This window comes from Taudactylus pleione, unplaced genomic scaffold (genome assembly GCF_031769625.1).
Source record: "Taudactylus pleione unplaced genomic scaffold, aTauple2 ptg001073l, whole genome shotgun sequence".
Classification (NCBI taxonomy): domain Eukaryota; kingdom Metazoa; phylum Chordata; class Amphibia; order Anura; family Myobatrachidae; genus Taudactylus; species Taudactylus pleione.
The window spans coordinates 1-18,967 of record NW_028285474.1 but is presented as its reverse complement, the minus strand read 5'-3'; the positions used below and the strand labels follow the sequence as shown (position 1 = coordinate 18,967).

The following is an 18,967-nucleotide window of genomic DNA, read 5'->3' as shown; positions in this document are numbered from 1 at the left end:
TAAGGGAGGGCAGGGTGCTTAATGGGGGTCTGTAATATGTTAAGATTAGCCTGCTCGGTGGTCCCCCAATCAGGTCATGTTCCAAGCTTGGAGATGTAGTCCTGTTAGCTGGATTTGTATCCCACCTAAATATACCTGAAGACCCCCTAGGATTGCAGGGACAGAAGAGGCGCACTCCACTTTATAACATGCGTATTGCACCCCATTTGAGGCCTAAGCTGGTGGGTCTGGCACATTGGACAGGTCAGGAGGTTGATTTGGGTTTTCTCCATAGTGGAACACTAGAGAACCGAATCTCCTTCCTCTCCCCCTTGCTGCACCTCTATAGGGTTAGGTGAGGGCCCACATGCAGTGGATTCTCACTTTCACCAAAGTCGTCCTATTATATTATAATGAATTTATGACCAGTTATTTATATGGCAAACACATATTCCGCAGCGCTGTACAGAGAGTATTTGGCCATTCACATCAGTCCCTGCCCCAGTGGAGCTTACACTCTATATTCCCTTTCACATGCTCACACACATACACACTAGGGTTCATTTTGTTGGGAGCCAATAAAACCTACCAGTATACTTTGAGTGTGGGAGGAAACCCAAAGCAAGCACAGGGAGAACATCCTGTATAGCACATATTCTATATACATAGACCACACTGGCCGGCAGAAGGAATCAGTGCACACTGCCATAGGACGAGAACCTTTATACTATAATCATTGTCCAGTATGAGGATTGCCGGCACACGGAGTACACACAGGAGAAAGGATATAACTGGGGTAATATTCAGTGCAAAACTTCAAACAATATTGTGAATTATATCCCCCCTCCCTCCAATAACATCCTTTATGTACTACTAGTCATTATGGCAGGGGTGGGGGTATCTCCAATGCACATAAATCTTCTGCTGGAATAAGGCAGATTTATCTTACTTTACCTTTAAACCAGAAACACAGCCAAACTGATTAAGGACAAGAAGGAGTACAGCCCTGCGGGTGCTTCCTGACCGTGACTGGCCCTAGCGAGGGAAAGGACTGAGAGGCGCCCCCCCCCCCCCTATCTCTTCACTCGGGGCCAGTGACATCACTGACAAGGTGGCCTATCTCTTCACTCAGGGGCCAGTGACATCACCGAGTGCAATATCCAGTCACTAGGATCCAGTGACATCATTGAGACTGCAGCCTAACCATTCACCAGTGACATCACTGACAAGTTGGCCTATCTATTCACTCGGGGCCAGTGACATCACAGAGAATGTAACCTTATCCATTCACTCGGGGCCAGTGATATCACAGAGTGCAGTATCCAGTCACTAGGATCCAGTGACATCACTGAGAATGCAGCCTATTAAATCACTAGGAACCAGTGACATCACCAAATGTAGCCTATCCAGTTACTTATGCCTCTCTGCTCAACAGGAGGCATCTGTCCTCTTTGAGCTCGCCTTAGGACACCTGCGTTACGGTTTAACAGGTGCACAATGATGCTGCATGGCCCCCTAAATAACTTATGGTGGGGAGGTAAATATAGTCAGCACATATGCTCAACTATGTCATACACAGGGCTACACCCCTCTAATATTTAGATACAATACAGCAGATAGGAAGACGCTATATAAATAAATGTGAGTAACACACAGAGCTCCACGGGCCACGGGTTAAAGACCCCCTGATCTATACGTTTCTGTAACGGAGGCTGTCGCGTGGCCCGGCGACCGGGGGGAGCTGTCCTCCACGGCCACCGAACAGGCTCCATATGCCGGGCGCCCGCTGATATTTTGTTACCAGCGGCTCCCTACCTGCACCCCACCGCCAGCCAGAGCTCACTCCTGAGCTCCCGCAGTGTGTGCAGTGCACTATGGGAGAGACATCATGACATCTCTCCCATAGTTCAGACAGAAGAGCAGCCGGGCGGACCGGAGGCATTACTATTAGGGGCACTGCTACTAGGAGGCATTACTATTAGGGGCACTGCTACTAGGGAGAATTTCTATTAGGGGCACTAATACTACGTGGCATCGCTTTTAGGGGCATCACTATTAGGGGCACTACTACAAGGGGGCATCACTACTAGGGGCACTACTACTAGGGGGCATTTCTATAAGGGGCACTAATACTATGGGGCATCCCTATTATGGGCACTAATACCACAGGGCATCACTATTAGGGGCACTGCTACTAGGGGGCATTACTATTACTGCTACTACGGGGCATTACTACTAGGGGCACTAATACTACAGGGCATTTCTATTAGGGGCACCAATACTACGGGGCATCACTATTAGTGACACTACTAGGAGGCATTTCTAATAGGGGCACCACTAATGGGGACACTGCATAAGGGGCATTACCACTGTGGGCTCTACATAAGGGGAAACACTACAGGGGGCACTGAATAAGGGGGAACTACCACTACTGGTGGTACTACAGTGGGCATTGCATAAGGGGCACCACTACAGTGGGCATTGCATAAGGGGCACCACTACAGTGGGCATTGTGTATAAGGGGCACTGCTGTGTCATACATAAGGAACACGACTATGTGGTGTAATGTGAATTGGGTGAATCAAGATTCAGCTACTGTGTGGCGTATAGCTTAGTGGCCCTCTGGCTTCGTTTAATGTGGCCCACACTGTGTAAAAGGTTGAAGACCCCTGGTCTAGATGAACACAGTCATCCACTGGCAATTTATCTTCAAGAATAGAAACCAGAACCATTTTAAATTGTTGTTTTATTTAACAGAAAGTGAATAATACAGCGAGAAATGAGACTTAAACCCCAAAACCGCTACTCACCCCTGAATGTGCTTTGCTGCTTCTCACAGTAAACCATAGAAATAGTAACAGTTATGAGAATGTTAACAAGGCCACTATTTACTAATGATAGAAGCAGGGATTGGAGAGGTGACAGGCTACGTAAAAAGAGGCCGCATTGGGCGGGCTGAAGGCCATTATGTGCCCCCTCCCCACATGAAAACTGAGACAATAAGGTGACCATGTAGCTCTAACCGGAAGTACAGTAGTCTCTGATGTGCTCAGTGAAACTTTAGAACTGCAACATTTACCCCTTCCTGCCAGAGGGGTGCAGCAACACATCACAGGTCACAGCCTGACAATGAAGTCCCCGCTAGTTTAATCTTTTCTGTATTCGGCTGGGTATGATGTTGTTTAGAAAGCCCAGTGCCCCCGGGTTGTTTTTTTTTTAAAGAGAAAACAAAAAAAAAGTGCATGATTCCAACACCTTTTTACCATTTCCTCCCCCACCCACCCCACCACTAACAACAGCTGTCACTCTTGCTGTTTAATCTAATTGTGACCCCTTTCTTAGCAATGAAGATTTTGTGTGTGTATATATATATATATTTATTTTTTAAACTGCAATGGTCAAGATTAAAAGGAATTTGCTGTTCATTCGCTTTTCCTTCTATATTTTGTAAAACATACTAGAGAAACAAAACGCTGTAGACCAATGTGATGTTTTTGCATATATATATATATATATATATATATAAAAATACTGGATAAACAGCGGCACTAGGAGACTATCAAAAAAAAGTTTTATTATGATCCTTCACAGTACCAATGTTTCGGGGCTGGTGCACCCCTCTGTCAAGGTATCTTTACCTTGATCACAATGAAACTTTTTTTTTTTTTGATAGTCTCCTAGTGCCGCTGTTTATCCAGTATTTTTATTTATTTTTCTGCTGGCACGGGAGCAATTCTTCCACCGTTTAGCAGAGTGCCGGTCCATTGGATCGTGTAAAATATATATATATATATATATATATAGTAAACAGTAATGTGCCACTGTGGGCTGGGCCCCCTCACTTAGCACAAAACCGCTATTCTCACGGGTTGGTCTAGAATGAAACGGTAGTGACAAGGCGCCATTCCTGCAAACGCCAATGAAAGCATCCAGATGTTCAGTGATGTAACCCCCCCCCCCCCCCCCAGTGCAGGAGGACTACATCCATATGAGGGTCTTCTCTTCCTGGAGAAGAGCTAATAAAACACACGCTCACATCAACGCCTAATGCTAACCTAGGTAAGAAACTGAGATTACAATTCTTGCTGTAAGGTTAAGACGGAGACATTTTTTTTTTTTGGGTGGGGGGCTGCTACAGGGCTTAGAAAACATGGCGGCCGAGTACCCCAAAGTGCTTAGTGCAGCCACAAGCGTTTGCTCTGGATCACCGCTCTCTGCTTCGTGTGGCAAAACAATAAACATCGTCCATTTAGCAAAAGGCATTCTGGGTCCATAAAGTCTGAATAGGGACTAACGATCCCATCCCTCCTATACACAGATCACAGCGCGGAGCCTGGTTATTAAACCTTCCCTGCAATAACGGAGCCCCTTCAGTTCCCCACACTGGATGTGGCTAATACCTCTGACATAATACTCTGAGAGGCCTGAACAGCAGTAGTACTGTTACTCTAATGGCAAATATTCAAATAGGAATTCTGGGCCAAAGGAGGTGATGGGGGTTCAAATGAGGAGAATCCCCAAATATTTATTTTCTTCCATTCAACGGCATCTAGTTATCCAAAAACCTACAGGGACCCTGGATTGGCCCCTACTTCTCGACTTCCACTTGACTAGGTAATGAATCTACTTTATAGAAGTTCCCTGGTGTATTCCCAAAGTTAGCGCCCCCCTGACTATATATTTTGGTGCACTGTTTGCAATTAAAGTGAAGTTACTGTAAGTTAAAAAAAAATAATAATCACTCCTTGCTGTAACTCAGTCCGGCTCTATTCACTTCACTGGATGACTGTTGAATGTTCTACATGACAATGTCCCCGGCCGCTACAGCCCACGGAATCAGCCATCTGTGGGATGAACCAGTATTTACCATCACTGGCTAGTAGTGAAACAATTGGCTTATTCTCATGTTCAGCCCGGGCTATGTTCCGGTAACACGTCTGCTTTCATTAGAGATATATATAGTTGCTCTTTAAAAATACAGCAACGATAAATCCAGTCTGTGCAGTGGGACAGAATTGTGGCTGGAAAACTCTTCACTGGTCCTGAATCAGGGGGAGCTGATCCCTTTCTCCCCAAAACTCTGTGGCAGGAGAGCCGAGCCGTGGCACAGGGAACGTGGTCGCTGGACTAACGCTTCCCAGCGACTCCCGTCGCATTACACTTTATATTAATACAAGTACTTCCATCGGCTCAGGCCGCCATTCTGCACAGAGTCTCATTCTCAGCTTTTGAAATCCACACAAGGTGCCAGTTTGTTACTGGTGGCTGAATTATGGTTCCAAATTGTACGCCCTAACGAACCAAAAGCAGAGGCGTGAAGATTCAGCCACCGGTTTCAACCATTCCTGTACGATGCCCGCTGGCGGCCATGCCAGGCGCTTTTATCCAAACACAGCTGTAACGCCACGGATCCGTCAGCGCTGCACTCTGCTCCATACGTGTGCAAAACATGTCCATGAACAGTGAATGGTACAAGATCATCTTCATATATAATAGAATATAGCTTTAGTATCTTTGCTGTATATTCTCGTCTCCCCCTCCCAAAATTTAAAAAAAAAAAAAAAAAAGTCTAGAAATTTGTTTCATTTTAAACAGAAAATTAGAAAGTCTTTTTTATTTACAACAAATTCACCGACTGTTCCTCACATGTTTTCCCAGAAAGCAGAGAACAACGCAGCCACCATAGAAACAGATCGGGAATATTACCAGATGTTACAGGAAAAAAATAAAATAATAATTAACATTATTATTATTATTATAAGACCCCCGCTCCAGAAGATATATATAAAAATAAATAGAGGATTCTCAGGAGAGACCTGCGGGGATCTCGCCCTCTATGGGAAGCTCCAGCAGCGAGTAGAATTTAAACCATGTCAGTGCTGGAGGGAGCATAACTCCCACCCCCCCTCCAAATCTGAAAGGGTAAAAGATATGCCACCTGCTCCCCAGGAATAAATTAAACTTCATACACTTGGTATTGAATCTTTGAGGTAAGATTGTTAGGTTCCACAGTCTGTCTGCTGCTGTCTCCCCTCACACGGTGGGCGGGGAAGGACCGTCCTTCCTACCACCTTGTGCAGTTAGTCGATGGTGGACCGTTGGCGCGCTCCCTCCACGGAGGGGAGGTTCCTACAACACCTCCTGGGCAGCGCAGCCGCCGCCCACAGTGAAGCGGAACTCCTGGAGGTTGGAGACTCCGTGGAAGTGGACGAAAGCTCCGGCCACAACGAAGATGTGGAACAGCTGGTGGGAATGGAACTGCGGGGAGAGAAGAACGAGAGAGGGAGTGTTACCAGCAGCCAGCAAGGCGCCCAGGCTTGTACAGTTCATTCATCATATACAAAACGGATCGCTGGAAACCGGAGGCACCCAGTCGCGTCAATATGGATTTATAACAGGGGTTCATGAGCTTATTCACTGTTGTGGCACAGCAAACTATGTACAGTGGCAAGCCTTAGGCCAATGGTGGGTAACATTGTGATCCTTAATACTAGGGTGCTGTATATTACCTTTATTTTTACTGATCTAAGCAGAACATCTGTATGAAGCGCATATCAACATTAAATAAATTAAACTGCTACATACTCACTGTGATATCACCATCCAATCACACACTAACCTGCTACATAGATTGTGTGACTGGATGGTGATGTCACAGAGTGAGCACAGTGCAATCACACACTAACCTGCTACATAGACTGTATGCCTGCACTGTGCTCACTCTGTGACATCACCATCCAATCACACACTAACCTGCTACATAGACTGTATGCCTGCACTGTGCTCACTCTGTGACATCACCATCCAATCACACACTAACCTGCTACATAGACTGTATGCCTGCACTGTGCTCACTCTGTGACATCACCATCCAATCACACACTAACCTGCTACATAGACTGTGTGACTGCACTGTGCTCACTCTGTGACATCACCATCCAATCACACACTAACCTGCTACATAGACTGTATGCCTGCACTGTGCTCACTCTGTGACATCACCATCCAATCACACACTGACCTGCTACATAGATTGTGTGACTGGATGGTGATGTCACAGAGTGAGCACAGTGCAAGCACACACTAACCTGCTACATAGACTGAGCTTACTCTGTGTATATAGCATGTTATTCCATGATCTTACAATGTGTAGTGGATTCACTAGGAAAAGGGCCACAGAGGGAAGGTAAGTCCTTGTCCGGGGCCACATATGACCTGTGAGTGCAGAACATGAGGAGACTCAGAAAGCTACAACACAACCTATAAACCTAGGAGCAATCGCAGACTTTGGACAGTGTAGTTCTAGGTAATTTGCCCCCTCAGGACGGTCTCTCTGCCCGGAACCTGGGCCAGTTATACCTGGAATAAACATGTGGGTGGATCTGGTGTTCGGTGACTGTCAGGACAGTCCTATAATATGTAGGCTCCAGTAATAAGTAACACACTGTGCATGCAGCTCGAGGGTCAGATGGAGCATTTGGGAAACGTCGTATGAAGGACTGACCTGGTTCTAACATAGAAACTGCCAAATCCTCTGCCCCCCCCCCCCCCCAATATACTGACCCCTGCTAGGAGCCTTTCAGAGTCTAAAATGGCCGGTCATAGGCTTCCTCATTGGCCTGGTGCTACGCCTTCATTTCCAATACACTAACATGTATCAGGGAATGTCAGTGACGTTAGATCTGTTATTGAGGTTATTGTGCATTATGGATGTACATTGTTATATTCATATAGCTTAGTCATGGAATCTTAATGCACTTATCACCTCATATTAATCTTTGGTCAATTCGGCTAAAGTAAAATGATTCCATCTATCTGACTTAACTAGAACCTATGGAGCTATACAAAACATATGTGTTGGCCTTGACACGTTAGTGACACCAGCACTGGCACACATTTATTATATGGAGTAATCACCAGATTAGGAAAGCCAAGGCTGTAGGTACAGATAAAGCCGTCCTTTATATCACTAAATCCCTCCCTTCTGTACAGGTGCTCCAGTAATCCCAGAGCTACACTACAACTTCCCACAGCTCCAGCTGCCCACAAACTGCCTCCCCCCCCCATACCACCCCCCTCCTCCCTCCAGCTACCATCTGATCCCATCCCTCAGAGTCTCCTCTAGTACCTACCCAGATGTCACACTGCCCACAAACTGCCCCCCCATACCACCCCCTTCTCCTCCCTCCAGCTACCATCTGATCCCATCCCTCAGAGTCTCCTCTAGTACCTACCCAGATGTCACACTGCCCACAAACTGCCTCCCCCCCCATACCACCCCTTCTCCTCCCTCCAGCTACCATCTGGTCCCATCCCTCAGAGTCTCCTCTAGTACCTACCCAGATGTCACACTGCCCACAAACTGCCCCCCCCATACCACCCCCCCCTCCTCCCTCCAGCTACCATCTGATCCCATCCCTCAGAGTCTCCTCTAGTACCTACCCAGATGTCACACTGCCCACAAACTGCCCCCCCCCATACCACCCCCTCTCCTCCCTCCAGCTACCATCAGGTCCCATCTAGTACCTACCCAGATGTCACACTTCCCAGGGAAGAACCGTTCGGGGATGCGAGCAGCGTACAGGAGGGCGCCTGTGATGTAGAGGGTCGCCATGAGGAGCAGCCAGCCGATCTGACCCATGGTGGCAGCTTTCAGGAACCCCTCAGCGATAACAAAGTGCAGGGTGGGGATAATTCCGCTGAGACCCAGGCCCACAAATACACCTGCAGGAGGGGGGACACAAAAAGGTTACATTTACGGAGAAGCACAGCGCTAGCACCAGGGCTGCCGCTACGTAGACAGACCACAAAATCACTGGGCAAAGTCGGATTTATCGCTCAGACTTGTGATGAAAACAATGGTCAGCAAATGCTATATACACATTATACAACCTACAAAGCTGCACCCATTGTAGTAAATGGCTCATTTTACAAGAAAGGGAAATGTTTGCTCTCTGCAGCCTCATTTCAGCGCCTCGTTATATTACCAACTTGTAGCGTACATGGCACATGGTAACATTGTGCTCACTACGCTTATGTAAGCCGAAATCCCACCCCTCACATTCATCCCTCCGAGGGGGGGCACCTCACATTCATCCCTCCGAGGGAGGACACCTCACATTCATCCCTCCGAGGGGGGACACCTCACATTATAATGTCCGAGGGGGGACACCTCACATTATAATGTCCGAGGGGGGACACCTCACATTATAATGTCCGAGGGGGGACACCTCACATTATAATGTCCGAGGGGGGACACCTCACATTATAATGTCCGAGGGGGGACACCTCACATTCATACCTCCGAGGGGGGACACCTCACATTCATACCTCCGAGGGGGGACACCTCACATTCATACCTCCGAGGGGGGACACCTCACATTCATACCTCCGAGGGGGGACACCTCACATTCATACCTCCGAGGGGGGACACCTCACATTCATACCTCCGAGGGGGGACACCTCACATTCATACCTCCGAGGGGGGACACCTCACATTCATACCTCCGAGGGGGGACACCTCACATTCATACCTCCGAGGGGGGACACCTCACATTCATACCTCCGAGGGGGGACACCTCACATTCATACCTCCGAGGGGGGACACCTCACATTCATACCTCCGAGGGGGGACACCTCACATTCATACCTCCGAGGGGGGACACCTCACATTCATACCTCCGAGGGGGGACACCTCACATTCATACCTCCGAGGGGGGACACCTCACAATCATACCTCCGAGAGGGACACCTCACATTCATACCTCCGAGAGGGACACCTCACATTCATACCTCCGAGAGGGACACCACTACCATTAATACCTCAGTGAGAGCATAAATGAACCTCGTGCAGGACCAGTCACTCACACTGCAGACACTGACCGGCCCTGTGATACTGTCTGGACTGTAGCCCTAGTGTAGATAGGGGCTTATTAGCCGTGTAACATCAGTCAGGGCGACAGACTTCGTCAGGGGGTATTAGACTGGAAGTCGGAGATTACAGCGTGAGCCAAGATTACAGGGAAACTGTAATTATAACGCAGGGTCACCGAGACGCCATCTGACTGGGCACTAATTCAGTTTGACCTTATGGTGAGAGATCTGAGGATACAAAGTCTGTAACTGTGACCACTGTCTGTGGGGATCGCCACAAAGCCTATTACATCCCATATCTATACAGCCCTGGCAATGAGAGGGCTAGCCACACAGCCCATTACATCCCATATCTATACAGTCCTGGCAATGAGAGGGCTAGCCGCACAGCCCAATACATCCCATATCTAAACAGTCCTGGCAATGAGCGGGCTAGCCACACAGCCCATTACATCCCATATCTATACAGTCCTGGCAATGAGAGGGCTAGCCACACAGCCTATTACATCCCATATCTATACAGTCCTGGCAATGAGAGGGCTAGCCACACAGCCTATTACATCCCATATCTATACAGTCCTGGCAATGAGCGGGCTAGCCACACAGCCTATTACATCCCATATCTATACAGTCCTGGCAATGAGAGGGCTAGCCACACAGCCTATTACATCCCATATCTATACAGTCCTGGCAATGAGAGGGCTAGCCACACAGCCTATTACATCCCATATCTATACAGTCCTGGCAATGAGCGGGCTAGCCACACAGCCTATTACATCCCATATCTATACAGTCCTGGCAATGAGCGGGCTAGCCACACAGCCTATTACATCCCATATCTATACAGTCCTGGCAATGAGCGGGCTAGCCACACAGCCTATTACATCCCATATCTATACAGTCCTGGCAATGAACGGGCTAGCCACACAGCCTATTACATCCCATATCTATACAGTCCTGGCAATGAGCGGGCTAGCCACACAGCCTATTACATCCCATATCTATACAGTCCTGGCAATGAGAGGGCTAGCCACAAAGCCTATTACATCCCACAGCTATACAGTCCTGGCAATGAGAGGGCTAGCCGCACAGCCTATTACATCCCATATCTATACAGTCCTGGCAATGAGCGGGCTAGCCACACAGCCCTTTACATCCCATATCTATACAGTCCTGGCAATGAGCGGGCTAGCCGCACAGCCTAATACATCCCATATCTACACAGTCCTGGCAATGAGAGGGCTAGCCGCACAGCCTATTACATCCCCTATCTATACAGTCCTGGCAATGAGCGGGCTAGCCACACAGCCTATTACATCCCATATCTATACAGTCCTGGCAATGAGAGGGCTAGCCACAAAGCCTATTACATCCCACAGCTATACAGTCCTGGCAATGAGAGGGCTAGCCGCACAGCCTATTACATCCCATATCTATACAGTCCTGGCAATGAGCGGGCTAGCCACACAGCCCTTTACATCCCATATCTATACAGTCCTGGCAATGAGCGGGCTAGCCACACAGCCTAATACATCCCACAGCTATACAGTCCTGGCAATGAGCGGGCTAGCCACACAGCCCATTACATCCCATATCTATACAGTCCTGGCAATGAGAGGGCTAGCCGCACAGCCCAATACATCCCATATCTAAACAGTCCTGGCAATGAGCGGGCTAGCCACACAGCCCATTACATCCCATATCTATACAGTCCTGGCAATGAGCGGGCTAGCCACACAGCCTATTACATCCCATATCTATACAGTCCTGGCAATGAGCGGGCTAGCCACACAGCCTATTACATCCCATATCTAAACAGTCCTGGCAATGAGAGGGCTAGCCGCACAGCCTAATACATCCCATATCTATACAGTCCTGGCAATGAGAGGGCTAGCCGCACAGCCTATTACATCCCATATCTATACAGTCCTGGCAATGAGAGGGCTAGCCGCACAGCCTATTACATCCCATATCTATACAGTCCTGGCAATGAGCGGGCTAGCCACACAGCCTATTACATCCCATATCTAAACAGTCCTGGCAATGAGAGGGCTAGCCGCACAGCCCATTACATCTCATATCTATACAGTCCTGGCAATGAGCGGGCTAGCCGCACAGCCCATTACATCCCATATCTATACAGTCCTGGCAATGAGCGGGCTAGCCACACAGCCCATTACATCCCATATCTATACAGTCCTGGCAATGAACGGGCTAGCCACACAGCCCATTACATCCCATATCTATACAGTCCTGGCAATGAACGGGCTAGCCACACAGCCTATTACATCCCATATCTACACAGTCCTGGCAATGAACGGGCTAGCCGCACAGCCTATAACATCACATATCTATACAGTCCTGGCAATGAGCGGGCTAGCCACACAGCCTAATACATCCCATATCTATACAGTCCTGGCAATGAGAGAGCTAGCCACACAGCCTAATACATCCCATATCTATACAGTCCTGGCAATGAGAGGGCTAGCCACACAGCCTATTACATCCCACATCTATACAGTCCTGGCAATGAATGGGCTAGCCGCACAGCCTATTACATCCCATATCTATACAGTCCTGGCAATGAATGGGCTAGCCACACAACCTATTACATCCCATATCTATACAGTCCTGGCAATGAATGGGCTAGCCACACAACCTATTACATCCCATATCTATACAGTCCTGGCAATGAATGGGCTAGCCACACAACACAGCAGCATACGGCACTCACCGGCTCTCACACCGCGGTACTGGGGGGTAGCGAAGAGGTCCCACTGGGAGACGACGATGGCGGTTATGCCCAGGACACAGACGATGATTAAGTAGATGAAACATGGCTGCGGGTTACAGTAAAAGGAGTAGTAGAGCCAGGGAACGAAGCTGCCCATGATGAGGAGAGCGATCCCGGAATAGTCCAACCTTGCAGGAAGAAGAACAGAGATGAGGAGTGACTGAAAGGGGGGGGGGGGGAACCCATGTCTGCTAATACAGGGCCTTATGTGCAGGTCACAGGAGTACACCCAGGCCGCAGCGGATGACATTAGGCCCTGAATGGTAACACAAAGTACTATAACAGCAGGGTAATAACTATGCCTGTGGCTTCTATCAGCAGATACATTTCTGGCTCGTCGTTCCTTATTGGTTACTTGCCCAGGCCATGCCCATTCTCTGTACTATGAAACCTCTGTATATCCATACCCGGTTTGTACGGCTAGTAATCGGCCTATAGGAAACCCAACCAAATCCCCCCCTCAGCACCTCCTGAGCAATGCGTGAGGGAGCACAGAGTGTGGGGGGCAGATTAGTGCACGCAGGATCCTTTCCTGCCATCTACCTCACAGGTAAACTAGAACATCCTACTAGGGTTGTATTTTAAAATTTAACAAAAATTTTAAAAGTTCCCCCGTAACTTTGGTGTAATTATCACAGCGGTGTGTTCTGCCAACATGGCGTCGGCATCACCTGCTGTTATCCGATACATTATTGCTGCAAAACAGGCTGTAGGAGGTGCGGAGGTAGATAGAGCTCTTGTATCTACCTTAAGTTTAAACATTTAACAATGGCCCCAGACTACGACATCTACCACAGTCACTGCCCCAGACTACGACATCTACCGCAGTCACTGCCCCAGACTACGACATCTACCGCAGTCACTGCCCCAGACTACGACATCTACCTTAGTCACTGCCCCAGACTACTACATCTACCTTAGTCACTGCCCCAAACTACTACATCTACCGTAGTCAATGCCCCAAACTACTACATCTACCGTAGTCACTGCCCCAGACTACTACATCTACCTTAGTCACTGCCCCAAACTACTACATCTACCGTAGTCAATGCCCCAGACTACTACATCTACCGTAGTCACTGCCCCAGACTACTACATCTACCGTAGTCACTGCCCCAGACTACTACATCTACCGTAGTCAATGCCCCAGACTACTACATCTACCGTAGTCAATGCCCCAGACTACTACATCTACCGTAGTCAATGCCCCAGACTACTACATCTACCGTAGTCAATGCCCCAGACTACTACATCTACCGTAGTCACTGCCCCAGACTACTACATCTACCTCAGTCACTGAATATATTGATGTCGCTCGGCTTCTACGGCAAATCATTAAGTAATTTAATTTGCACTTTAATAATAATTCTGCCACAATAACCAGGACTAGGGTTAATCCTGAGTGAAAGAAGACGATCCCCTGAGTCCTGCTGAGGGTAACGTGTCTATACCTTATGTATATCCCCAAAGATGACAGGGGTATGCGCTTACTTGGAGAAGACGCGGGAGACTCCCTCTGAATGGCAGTACACAGTGTGAAAGAGCCACGAGAACGACAGGCAGAGAATAGCGCCCAGAAAGAACATCCCGAATACAACCTTCTCCTGCACGGGGGCAACGAAGGCCATATTGGGCCGGAACATGTAGAAGATCCCCAGACAGATAAAGAAAACGCAGCCTGCAAGGAAAAAACACATGGACGAGGTTTATAGGGGAACATTACAGCAGATAAAATGCAAATCTATTACCTGAAGGACTCTATACAACGCGTTTCACCTACACAGGGACGCAGCAATTTAGTGAGCGTCACCAATATGTATGAAAGGCGCAACCGCTTAGTTTTCTAGTAATGATGGAGGCAATTCCAGACCAAATATTCAGCAATTACCAGCTCCTACCAAATGGCCAAGCCACACACATCATCCGTGTTATAGGCCGCACCCATCATCCGTGTTATAGGCCGCACCCATCATCCGTGTTATAGGACGCACCCGTGTTATAGGACGCACCCGTGTTATAGGACGCACCCGTGTTACAGGACGCACCCGTGTTACAGGACGCACCCGTGTTACAGGACGCACCCGTGTTACAGGACGCACCCGTGTTACAGGACGCACCCGTGTTACAGGACGCACCCGTGTTACAGGACGCACCCGTGTTACAGGACGCACCCGTGTTACAGGACGCACCCGTGTTATAGGACGCATCCGTGTTATAGGACGCATCCGTGTTATAGGACGCATCCGTGTTATAGGACGCATCAGTGTTATAGGACGCATCAGTGTTATAGGACGCATAGGCTGCATTCTCAAGAATATTGTGTCTATATATCATATTGTGCAAATGGTTATGCCCACTAACAGCAGCCACCTATAATACTGATAACAGTTGTGTGTAAGCATAACTTTACGTTCGGCAATGTGGACTGCAGTGTACTATTACACCTGTGTATGAGGAACAGCCAGCGGGGGGTGTAGGCGTGCACCACTGTGTTAGAGCATGTGACAGGTGCTCCGAATTCTTACACATACACCAAATAGCCAGAAGCAGGAAAACACAGGTGAGGCGGAGAAAGGTTCATATAAAAGGGAGGGAGTCACGGTAATAAAGGCTGCAGCAATAGAGAACAGTCAGCTTTGCACAACAACCATCTCCTCCATGTCTAATTAGAGGGTGGGCCTGGTATGGTCTCAGGGTTTGGCTGCTGCAATAATACGCACTGTAGGCAGCACATACAGTATATAACACAGTCAGCGTCTGCATGTCACAGCACTGTACCCGAGAGTAATTCATACACAGCCTCAGTCTGTCAGCATGTGAGTGCCAGTCACTAGGGGAGGAGGGGTCCCCCCAGGCAGTACATGGTCTCCATCGCTACCTTTAAACCTTATCACTTTTTCCCCTCCCAGAGTTTAAAGACAGTAATAATTATTCCATGTGTTTTCCAAACTCAACAGCAGCCATAACACATGGGGTGAACCCAAGCGATAGATGAAAAACAGAGGGAGAGTTAAATAGAAGTAACGTTAAAAAGGTAGAAAGAAAACGCAATTGTGAAGGTGGGAAGAGGTGAAACGTCTGCTGATGTCTGAGCCCTGTATGGACAAATGGTCAGAACTGTAGAATGTACCCCAATTACTGTAGAATGCACCCAAAGTCCGCTCCCCTTGTATGCCTACAACATAGCACTGCAATGCTCCCCTGCCTGGTGGACAGACAGGATTGCTACCACAAACACCACCTTAAAAGTACGTGAGGGAGACCCCCGGCACAGACTGAAAAGGATCAGTCTGTACAGTATATAGGGGTCAGGGCGCCTCTGGCAAAGCCAAGGACTAACTAACACTTCTCAGTTACATCACGCCCGCTGCACAGGAGCCTGGGCCATAAGGCTGGGGTAATTGGAGCAGAGCCTTCATAGAAGTTCACTGCACAAAATGAGGGGGGGGGGGGGGGGGGGGAAGGGTGTCAGAGTTTCCAAACCCCCGTTTTCTGTAATTTCAGAAACAAGACAACCCACCCATGTGTACATTCTGCTAATACCCGTGCCCCCACCCCATCACTTTCACTGCCCTTACTGTAAAGCAGTGGTGTCAAACTTGGGCCTTCCAGCTGCAGTGGAACTACACATCCCAGCATGCAGTGCCACAGTTTTGCTATTACGGCATGCTAAAACTGTGGCAGGGCACGCTGGGATATGTAGTCCCACAAATGCTGAAGGGTCTGAGTTTGACACCACTGCTGTAGAGACTCCCTTCACATGCACACAGTGAAACCATCTTTCTTCCATTCACAAATGATGAGGCTTTGTCCTTGTTATGGGTCTTGGTACAAGAAGATAAATCAGACAAATATATTTGATAGCGATAGATTATATTATATAGTCGGTCAATGTGAAGGGTCCTCTTTTCTGCCTAAGCAGATGAGGAGCAGGGTGCCGAGATCATTAGCTCCACCATAACCTACCAGTGGGGTCCACAGATCGCTCAAGCACATTCCCCACTGACCCATCTACAAGCTCCCACCTGTGTCCCTTTCCCCCCAGTGACACTTAGCCATGGAATATAGCGCACACCGGGTGGCAGACAGCGATACACACGTTATTACACCCAATAACAGACAGACGCTTACCTAGTAGATGAGTCCAGATGTTGCCCGTCTCCGTGTGTATTCTAAAGATACTTTTGAAGCACGCCCTAAATGAAGGCATCGGGGGGCGGTGTCCGTGCAGCAGGTAATCGTTGTCCTTTAGCCAATCAGGAAGTACGTCGTGAGGAATGACTCTCCACCGGCCCTCCCACACCTAAGCTCGGGAGACAGAAGGGAATCATGGCACCAAGGCTTCGGTCTAGTACCCCCCTCATCAAAGCATCTGATCTACGGACAAGCCGCTTAGTGTGCTGGGCATGCATTTGCATTTCCTCTTCTTCTAAGCCCTGGATGTCCAAAGTGGTTTTGCTTTATATTATTCCTGAGATATTTTTTTATTCTCTATATAATAAAAGTACACCGTATTTATAAATGGATTAGGTTTACCCTATAAATAGAACTCCAATTGTAAATCCCTGGCTCAGTGACCTCTGGGCTTTTGCCCTGGAGACACCCGGCATGAAGTCACACCGTTCCCCCGGCTACATAACTCCGTCACCCACATTACAGGAAATGTCAGCTCCGGGCTCTAATAACAGAGTCCCACAGTGACACTATTGTGCCCAAATAGCATCTGACATCACTCAGGAGCTGAACCCCTATGGGCCACTTAGCACGCTGTTTACATGTTCCTGCAGTGCAGCTCCCTCAGGATGCTGATAAATATCTACAATACCACTGACTGGCACAAAGATGCATCCGGATTACATGGGAAGTATAAAGTCTGATGTCTACCAGTGAGCACGGCCTGGGGGAGCCGCATCCAGCGATCTAGAGGAGAGACTGATCTGCAGAAGCACCTGCTCCGGCTATAGGTCCTGCTGTATCCCCTATCACTGTAATGTGCTCAGTGATTGTCACCTGTATATAATACGTCCTGCTGTATCCCCTATCACTGTGCTGTGTGTCAGTGACTGTCACCTGTATATACTGAGCCCTACGTCCTGCTGTATCCCCTATCACTGTGCCCTGAGAGAGGCCGCACTGTAATGTGCTCAGTGACTGTCACCTGTATATACTGACCCCTACGTCCTGCTGTATCCCCTATCACTGTGCTGTGTGTCAGTGACTGTCACCTGTATATACTGACCCCTACGTCCTGCTGTATCCCCTATCACTGTGCTGTGTGTCAGTGACTGTCACCTGTATATACTGATCCCTACGTCCTGCTGTATCACCTATCACTGTGCTGTGTGTCAGTGTCTGTCACCTGTATATACTGATCCCTACGTCCTGCTGTATCACCTATCACTGTGCTGTGTGTCAGTGTCTGTCACCTGTATATACTACGTCCTGCTGTATCCCCTATCACTGTGCTGTGTGTCAGTGACTGTCACCTGTATATACTGAGCCCTACGTCCTGCTGTATCCCCTATCACTGTGCCCTGAGAGAGGCCGCACTGTAATGTGCTCAGTGACTGTCACCTGTATATACTGATCCCTACATCCTGCTGTATCCCCTATCACTGTGCTGTGTGTCAGTGACTGTCACCTGTATATACTGAGCCCTACGTCCTGCTGTATCCCCTATCACTGTGCCCTGAGAGAGGCCGCACTGTAATGTGCTCAGTGGTTGGGTCACCGGTATATACAGAGCCCTACATACCCCTAATATAGAAGACTGTTTTACCTTGCAGACAAACTCTTCCACCCTCTCCATGGCATGGTGCGCCTGCAGGAGAGGAGCCATCCCCATAAAGCCTTCATCCTCCTGGGCCGGCTCTTCTACGCTCTGGCACTTGTCTGATTTCTGTAACAGTAGGAGAGAATGGAATGGTCAGTAAAGCACCAGCCGGGTCCTCTATCTTCCTGCCAGGCTCCCCCTTCTCATGCCATCTAACAAGACCATACATTATTACACTGAACTGTAGCATAAATAACCTGAAGAAATGAAAATAGCTATAGAGGTAACTGCACATAGAGGTCACTGGAATCCTATGTAATAATACATTGCTGGCAACAATATGAGAAATCCTCTAAATGAGGCACTTGGGGGCCACGTGAGACACGGGCCACGCAAAACAAGTTATCACACATTTGTATGGCTGCGGAAATGGCGGACATAGAAACGTGGGCACATTTATTACAGATAAATCATGACGCAGTGCCCCAGCTGGTCTTCTCATATACAGACATAACCACAGACCCTGCCCAGCACCCCCCACGCCAAGC

General features: G+C 48.4%; 1 protein-coding gene across 1 annotated transcript; it reads right to left on the bottom strand.

The window, feature by feature from the left end:
* Nucleotides 1-2,710: 2,710 nt before the first annotated feature.
* On the bottom strand, nucleotides 2,711-18,545 carry LOC148453878 (adiponectin receptor protein 2; the record flags this gene model as incomplete). The annotated part of the gene is made up of 6 exons (XM_088461568.1): nucleotides 2,711-6,237; nucleotides 8,510-8,703; nucleotides 12,587-12,774; nucleotides 14,138-14,324; nucleotides 16,778-16,949; nucleotides 18,426-18,545. Coding segments are annotated over 6 exons (990 nt in total), but the record flags the coding sequence as incomplete, so codon positions are not given.
* Between the last annotated feature and the right edge of the window lie 422 nt (nucleotides 18,546-18,967).